The sequence below is a fragment of the Beta vulgaris genome, chromosome 2, assembly GCF_026745355.1.
Source record: "Beta vulgaris subsp. vulgaris cultivar EL10 chromosome 2, EL10.2, whole genome shotgun sequence".
Taxonomy (NCBI): Eukaryota; Viridiplantae; Streptophyta; class Magnoliopsida; order Caryophyllales; family Amaranthaceae; genus Beta; species Beta vulgaris.
Genome location: NC_079203.1, coordinates 39,059,740 through 39,068,816, shown reverse-complemented (window position 1 = coordinate 39,068,816; position 9,077 = coordinate 39,059,740). Strand labels below are relative to the sequence as shown.

The 9,077-nt window shown below is 35.8% G+C and overlaps 1 protein-coding gene across 1 annotated transcript; it reads left to right on the top strand.

Moving 5' to 3' along the window:
- Window positions 1–240: 240 nt before the first annotated feature.
- Window positions 241–8,771, top strand: LOC104886699 (uncharacterized). The gene is made up of 15 exons (XM_010671174.4): window positions 241–636; window positions 1,376–1,503; window positions 1,759–1,830; window positions 1,918–2,031; window positions 3,368–3,436; window positions 3,528–3,584; window positions 3,732–3,785; window positions 3,881–3,943; window positions 4,111–4,173; window positions 4,374–4,538; window positions 4,620–4,775; window positions 5,469–5,549; window positions 5,640–5,701; window positions 5,822–5,946; window positions 8,312–8,771. The coding sequence occupies exons 1-14, from the start codon at window positions 468–470 to the stop codon at window positions 5,901–5,903; spliced, it is 1,335 nt and encodes a 444-aa protein (XP_010669476.2). The 5' UTR covers window positions 241–467; the 3' UTR covers window positions 5,904–5,946; window positions 8,312–8,771.
- Window positions 8,772–9,077: the final 306 nt, after the last annotated feature.

Here is a 9,077-nt window from a genome sequence, read left to right as displayed (position 1 = left end):
CTTTAACTCTTTACACATACTGATACACCAACTTTTGTACCCTTTTGAAGAACTTTCATACTACAATAAATTGTTTAAAATATAAATCACAAACTCTACAATATTAGATTCAACAATAACACCTTTTCTAAGATTCGATCTCCAACCAACTGACCAAATACCAACCCCCCTCTACTTGTCTTCTTTATTTCCACTTTCATTACCTCCCAACCAAACTTATTCATTCCATCTAATTAATCGTGCACTCCCACACACTTTGCACTTCCTACATCACACATCAAAAAATAAATTTCAAAATTCTACAAAAATACAAACACTTTTCTTTTTCCCTTTTTTATTTTTTAATTCTCCTTCCTTTTTATTATAAATCCATATTTATCATTCCATCACGTCTCTTCTTCTTCTTCGTCGGGGGTTTCGAAGCTCTGCGTATGCTTTGAAATTTCTCTTTCTTTTCTCTCTCTTCAATGGCGGACTTTAAGCTTGCTTTGTTGTCGATTTTTCTCCTTTTTTCGCTGACTTTTAGCGGCGTGTTAGCAGAATCCGAGGATTCGGAAGTTCGATCGGTTTCTAAAGATGATTCTTCGTCTCTTAAGCTTGAATTCGACCAGCTTAAGTCTAAGATCCAACTTCTAGGTTAGATTTTTTAATTTCCTTTTTTTTCTCTTTTTTTCTTCGATTTTTCCGCTCTATACCGATACAAATGACTGTTGTATACGTTTTAATTGCTTTGATTTCTGTAATCTGAAGTTTTAACTTTTTTTTGTGTTTTGATTTTTGCTTAGTTATGAGTATTTTTTTAGTTTAGTGAAGAATTAATGTTATAATTGAATGTTAGTTGTGTTTGATTTGAATTTGGACGAATGCTGAAGTATGATTTTGTTATGTGACTGGTGTTTATTAAGTTTTGTACTTTTTGAGTTAAGTGTTGTTGAATTATGATTGCGCAGAAGAATTAGGGTTTGAGATTGTAGGTTGTTATTGAATTAGAAGATAATAGCAGCATTGCTCTTACTGTAGTGCGTAGTTTTATATGTATGGTTATTTCTCCGAATAATTGAGTTGGCTGACGGCTGATGTTGATGATTCATTACGCTTTCAATTATAGTACATTCGATTATTGTGGCATAATGATCAAAATGTAATGGTAGATGTTTCTTTTTTTGCCATCATATAGCTAAAGTTTAAGTTTAATCTGTATTATTACAGCTCGTTGATGAAACTGTCGGTCAGAGTGTAATGGCAAATTGATGAAAGAACCTATGATCCGTTGTTTGTGTTGAAAGATGCTAATTTTTTAGCATTCTAATCTAAGCTATGTCATGCATTGAGGTTCTTTTGCCTATTTGCTAACTGTGCTCGTTGGATGTTGTAGAGACTCGGCTTGATGAGAGCAATGCAAATCTGAAAATAAAGGATGAAAAAATCTCACAATTGGAGAAGGGCATTCAGGAGAAGTCGGACATTGTTGCATCATTGAAAAGCGAGATAGAGGCTGCTCAGGTCTGATATTAAGTTTATTGCTCCTTTTTGGTTTGGATATTTTGTATGTATTCTTCAGGACATAGGGGTCTGAAAATACTAGCTTTCTCTTGTGGGGACTGTGGGATGGTGAGCTTTGGTGCATTGTTACGGAAAGTCATGTATATGTTAATCAAATGGTTGCTTTAGACCTTGCTAAAAAGTATCAAAGTATGTTAAGAATATGATCATATCATTGATTCTTCTTTTTCTTTTTTTGGTTTTCCGTTGATTCAGCAAAAGGGAACATCTGATGCTGAGGAGCGGGTCGGAAAGGCTCATGCTCAAGCTAGTGAGTTGCAGAAGGAGGTAGCTCTGTTCAAGAGAAATGCTTATAAACATTTGATCAGAATGTGAATCTTAAATAAGATGTATTTGTATTATCATATCTTATAGGTTGACAAGTTGAAGAAAGAAGTTCAAGAGCAGAAAAGGAAAAAGGAGGCCTTGGAAGCTCGAGCAAAAGAATCAGAGAACAAATTTGAGGAACTGAGCTCGAAATTAGACAAGGTAGAGTAGTGGTTATAATGAACACACGCAAGTAAAATGGTGAATGTGCTAAAATTTCGCAATCCTCTTGAGTTCATTACATGTGTGTTTGGTTATTTTGATATTATATACTTTCCATTCCGCAGTTCTCAAATAAATGCAAAAATCCTATTATTTTTGGTCAAATTTTACAATCTTTGATTGTAAATTCTCACTAATTTATAAGATTTTATCATATAGGATCTTATTAGAATTGTTTCATTGTTTTTTTTTTTCCAAACATCAACTTAATGTCATTTTTATTAATAACAGTTAGATGTTAACGGCCAAAGCCTTTTACGAACGTATTGGAGACAGTGCAAGAGGAAGTCTGCATTTATATAGTGCAAAGGAAGTATATTACAATGATATTTGGATGTGTTTCTGTGTGCGCATGTATTTGAAAATTTTCTTTCATAATAACTGTCATTCAAGTTGTGCCTGTTATATGCCCCACCCAAGGTAAGTTGGGTTTCTTTAAGTCTTCCTCCCTGCAAACTGATCAGTCCAGTAGTTGCAGCTTTCCCCAATTTCCTGCAATTGATGACGAGATTTTGAGTAGGATAGGGATTTAAACTTTAAACCCGTATCTTTAGTAGAGGCTACAAGATAACCACTAGGTAAAGTATCTTTGGTTGATAATCTATATTTATATATATTATTTAAAAGTCAATGCCCATCTGCCACATGGCACCTCTTCTCTGGCATTGTTCTATCTACATGTTGTCACATACATCAAATTATTCCCCCACCCTTCATCATAAAATAAAGTAAAATGATAATTCGATCCTGTGACCAATGTTTTGCAAGGTAAAGAGTTATATTCTTAAAGACTATGATTGTTAACCTTATCACAAAAATCTAATATCTATATAATTATATGTAGGATTGCTTAGGAAAATAGTAGATCAAGCCTACACACCTAACCCCTTTTCACAAATAACATTTATTGTCTTCCTCACAGCAAAGATGAGAACTAAAACAATTATGATTATGTAAGGGTTCGTTCTTTGTCGTGTTTGTTTCTAGTTTTCAGTTTTTTGAAAACCAAAAACAAAAATATGAAAACCAAAAAAAGAGGTTCCAGTTTTCAGCTGTCAGTTTTCAGAATTGACATGTTTAGTGTAAGTATGACTAACTTTAAGTTTATTGTACTCCTTACATCATGACTTTTATATTCATAAAACCAAATACTAGAAACTTAAATTGATGCCGAACGGTGCCTAAATTAATGGGGGTGTGGATTCTAAAAAATGACGAACTTTGAGATTGTTACTTTTCTTTTCCCTCAAATTCTGTTGTATGTTTGGTCATTCAGCTTCAGAAGATCAATGATGAACAGAAGAGCAGAATTCGCAAAACTGAGCGTGCGCTTCAAGTGGCAGAGGTATCTTTATTTGTTGATGAAGTTTCTTAGATATATATAATTTACCTTAGCATAGTGTCAACACTTTCCTTTTATTTTTTATTTTATTCAGGAAGAGATGATGAAGGCTAAAATGGAGGCCACCTCTAGAAGTAAGGAGTTGATGGAGGTAATGATTGGTTTGGGATATTTAATTTCATTTTTTGTGGTGCTGCACTAGCTTGTGACCTACTTTAGTTCCAGGACTAATGACATTGATGGTTGTTTGGAGCAAAATGATGTTGATTGAATAATTTGATGTTTACTCCATGTTTAGGTCCATGGTGCATGGCTTCCACCTTGGCTCTTGGATCATGCCCTTCGTTCTTGGGTAAATGATAATTTCATTGTTTTTCTTTCATTAGATCCGATAAATGCAGTCTCTTTTTTTTTTTTTTTTAACTGCTGATGTTTTTCCTGATATAGTCTTTCATAGAGGTTAAGTGGATTGAGCATGGAAAACCTGTTATGGAGGTTTTTGTTCAGAAGGTAATATCGTGATATTCAATTTTGTTGTTCTACTATTACTACTGCCTTCTCTCTTTTTTGTAATGAATTGATATCTTTCAAGCTGGTTGTAGATAGTCATGTTATATATAAGAATTCAGATGTTAGATTTCACCAACTCACTGCTTGTAATGTAACGTCTTTACCAGGCACTGGAGAAGAAAGGTCAAGCTGAAATTTGGGCTCAACCTCACATTGAAACTGTCAAGACTGTAAGCAATCGATGAATATTCATGGAAATGGTTATGCTTGCTTATGCTGTGCATGTCTATGCTATGTAGTCCATTCTCTTAAGCACTTTTCAGTTGATTGACATGGTTAATTTGTATGCATGAGTGACAACACTTGCATCTGTCATTGTATTTACCTTATATCCAGCTTGGACATTCATAACTTAATTTTGATTTTGAAGAAATGGGTCCCAGCGGTGAAGGAGCAATGGGTGGTGGTAACGGAGTATGTTGAACCTCATATCCAGACGCTAACAGCCAAGTCTGCTGAGGCATATGAGACGACTAAGATTGCTGTTAAGCCACACATTGTTAAAGTACAAGAGTTGGCGGACCCTTACTATCAGGTATTGCAATTTACAGCTCCTCTGTTTCTTTGTTGTGCTCAGCTAGTATGATATGCTAAGATATGTGTCTCATGATGCCAGGAAGTGAAGAAATTTAGCAAGCCATACATTGAGCAGGTTGCCACTGTGGCAAAGCCTCATGTTGAAAAAGCAAGGACTACCTTGAAGCCATATACTAAGAAGGCAGTTCATGTATATGGGAAATTTCTGGAATCAGCAACCACATATCATGAACAGGTATCTTACGTAACCATGGAAGTTCCATTTTCTCCAATTTTAGATGTTCAGTTAACAACCATAGCTTACCCACCGTAATAGGCTGGATGAATGAATGTCAACTTATTATAACTTAGGAGAAGTAATATTTAGACATTAATTGAAATAATGGGATGATTTCTCGCTTTATGGTGCACAGTATAGTGAGATTACTGACCGTATTAATAGTAAATGGCCCTTTGGACATAATAAGTTCTGTTATAAATCTCCTTAGAAGGTCTGCTCTGATGCCATCTGATATAAATTAGCCTATTAGAGCAGAAATTAAAGGATGAGATTTTTGATTGATATATCATGAAATATAGAATGTATAGATTTGTCAACTGTTCGAGTGGCCTGATTTACTCTCAAGAGTTATATAAAACTATATTAACATTTAATTTCTGCATATTAGAGCAGTGAAACTATTTGTTTAATTGAAGACCTGAAATGTCATTGTCGTTCTGTACAGTAGTCAATAAGCAGTACATCACCTATATATCTTAGTTGATGCCAATAAGCAGTACATGACCTATATATCTTAGCTGATGCCTTGTAATGTAGTTTCATTTGGTGCATGTCTGTTTCTCCTGGTCTACTTCATTATCAATGGCCACTTGTTATTTAATACTTCAATGGGAAAAGGTTATTCTTACTTCGTAATGCAATGGCTAGGTCCAAGCTACAGTTCATGATAAGCTAAAGCAACACGAGCTTACAAGACCTCTAGCGACAAAGGAATTGGTTTGGTTTGTGGTAAATGACTGTCTCATCCTGTTGTTTTCCCAGTTTGCCAGTCCATTGACCTCCTTTAAGCTCTAATATATGTGTTAATCTCTTGTTTAGGCCTCTGCTCTTTTGGCCCTTCCTGTCATATATTTATTTAGAATTTGCTCAGCAATGTTCTGGTAAGTCACATCTTATCTTTTATTTCATTTAAGAACCCAAGAAAGGTGGAACAAAATGAAGATGTACTATATAATAAAGCTGAAGTCTGAATAATATTCGACATTGAATTAATTGTGCAGCAAAAAATCAATGAAGCCTGCTCGTAATACCCAGGCTCATCATGCACGCCGTAAGGGTAAAAGGGGACATTCAGACAAATAAATCTTCAGTGTCTAGTTTGCTTTGGGTTTGTGGCATGTCTGAGGTACTTTGCCATCATTACTTGAATTGTGTTATTCTTGAATTTTAATTATTTTGTGTGGGTTACTATTTTCAGCGTCTACTTCTTGTTGCTTTTAAATACTCTTTCTTGACCTGTGGTATTCAATTGGGACTGCTGTTGTAGAATTGTACTTGCTTATGTGAATGTATTCATGAACTATATACAATGATTAAGTGACAATATATGTCCTTGGGGCTCAGCTACTTAAGATTATTCATAGAAATTTAAACAAAATTGAGAAAAGATAAAAAAGGCCCAAGGTTTTCTAACGGATGAATATGGCTTATGAATGTAACTGGTCACACATTATCAGTTCCGGATGGATCCCACTAGCAACTTCTACTTGTCATCAGTTCCGGATGAATCCTGTATTTAACTGTTGACATATAGCAATTTGGGTATTGGGATTCAATACAGCTAAGGGTGTAAATTATTTCCAATTGGAAGCCTGGGTAGAAACAGTATACCCTTTTCCTTAAGGATTAAAGGGGTGTTATATAGCAACAAAATTAAACCCTCAAGCCATGCAATCCTGCTTGTCATGCGGGGTCTACTTTTCTCTCGCATCCCTGTCAAACTGCTGTTCTGTTTTCTCATACTTGGTGCTTTGAAGAAACTTCACTTGAAGCTCATTGGCGTCAAAATTCTGATGATTTAGTGATAAATACCAGAACTGTGGAGTTCACGTATTCTGTGTTTGCTTTCTAATTTTAAGGTTTCCCCAGTTTCCCTTTTTTTCCTGACGACCATGTTTCTGTCTTCTGACTCTAATAAATAGGTTTCTCTTTTACATGGATGCTATGTTGTAATATCTGCGTGCCCATGGTTCTGATTTCTCCTTTTTTCCCTTTTCTCCTGAACCATAAACAAGGAAACAAAAGCTTATGATAATATGACAATAGCTGCCAATATGGGTTACACTGCTGGCGGAGGGTTAGGGCTCTTTCTCGGAGCTCTGTAGAGAAATTAGGAGAACTTTTTGAACAAAGCAAGTACTAACTACTAAGGACAAGTAGCTTAGACAATCATTCTTTTGAAAAAAAAAATTCTGCTGTAGTAATACTGTGAGAGAACGAGATTGTGAGAACAGTTGTAGAACTAGTTTACAGTCTTCAGTTCATGGAAACAGAATAGAGCCACAAGAAAAGGGGGTAGGATGGCAGGAGGCCTATGTTAGTTTACTTATTGGAGCTTTCAGTTTCATCCATGCTGTAGAAAGTTGGCTCACATTCTATTTTTCTCCATATTTATTCAACTATCCATCAATGTTAAAATTCTGTGATTCACAATAGAAGTCGTTTAGCCAGCAGTTTTGCGCTTAAGGCATATAGCTCCTGTGTTTTCAGTGGTAGGCCTCATCGGCTCAAGGACTCTCTTGCTTGTCTATCTTAGCAAACTGAATCTTCTTTGAATGTACAAATCTTAGGCTCGTTCTCCCTCTTCTAAGGACATATATATACCAGAAGACCTGGTAAAAACCAGTTATATTTCCTTTGTGTTATGTGAAATGACCCACAGGCCACGGTCATTTACCATCTCTATAATGGCATGAACATTTGTACTTGTCATAGAATTCTAATTGGAGTAGGCCTTATGTGCAATCCTCGATTCAGTTTGATCGTGTAGACGGATCTGAGTGTTCTTGGGCGAGGAATATGAGTTAGGAAATATATAAAGGTTTGGGAAATGAATGGCTGCATTGAGAGAAAGTTGTTTGTCTCTGTGGCTCTAGCGTGAAATTTTGGAGCCATTTAGATTGAAGAGTATATCTAAATGTGTTCATCTGCGTGACTGCTTCTCGAAGAAAAAAGACGGAGAATGCTGCAACAATGAATCGTGTTTTTACTGAGTGTCCCAGCTCCTTCCTCGTCTGTGTTAGATTTGACTGGGCCAGACGGTCCCTCGCATATTGCAAAAAGTCTGAAAGCTACAACTTTTGGCATATCCTTCTAACAGTTTTGGTTCTCATGTGTTCATTGCATCCATGACGGATTTTTGATCTTTGTAATGTTCCAGCCTTTGAAGGCTATGTGTAAGTATCACTTCATTAAGAAGTATGAGTACTGCATACCATGTTGAGTTATTAGGTCAATATCATTTTGTCTTAATTTTACATCTCCAATCATATCCTTGGAAGCTTCCTGTTGAGCACGTACCATTTTGTAGTGTTGGCATGGAGTAATGTTGTCCCCATGAATGTGCTTGTTCTCCTTATTTCTCTGCTTTGAGTGTTTCCCGAATTTTGTGCACTCTTATTCTTAAGTATGTTTGGCTCTCTTTACTTGAAATTAGGACACTTAACTACCATGGCATCTCTCATTATTTTCTGCATCTTTTCCTATCGCAGGCTGAAAGGATCGTTGGAGTTTTTAGAGCCAATTGATGTAACAGCATCAATCATCCACTGAGAGGGTTTCCTTACTAGGCTAAGTTTTTCGTTCTTTTGTATTAATTCTTTTGGTAAAAATATGTCGAGTGGCCTATGTTGCTGGAGTTAGAAGCTGTACTATTAATGGAATAGGCTGTTTTTTAATTTGTTTGGGGTACTGATTTTCTTCTCATTTTCACCTATTTTGTAATTTCTCCCACAGAAGTGCTAGGTTATAGTAGATAGCGTTTTTGGAGATTTAGATGATTTCCACTATCATAGTCATCTGTCAAAGACTAGAATATCATCTGTTGTATTATGATAAGACTAGTGTTACTTGTTGGGTAATTGTTTTTATTTTAGTGGAGCTGCAAATTGACAACTTGTAGATCTTATATACTTTAGATTCATAAATTTATATTGATAATCTTTAAGTTTACCGAATAGAATAATCCTTCTCCAGATAATGCAGGGATTTGCAGTCGATTCTCAATAGGTCTTTGGAATTGGAGTTAGAATGCTTAGACGCCATTTGGTGAGGATGAAGAGACATGAATGGAACCATTAGAGAAAAGTAAAGATCTTGAATCTAAAATCTTTTTTAGCATCAATAGACCTTTCTAATTCTAGAGCTACCAAATCTTGACCCGACCTAACGACCGACTTGGACTTAGGACGACTGACTTGATTAAATTGCGCAATTTAGATCCTGCATCGAGGTGTAGGATGAGCATCCTGCACCTCT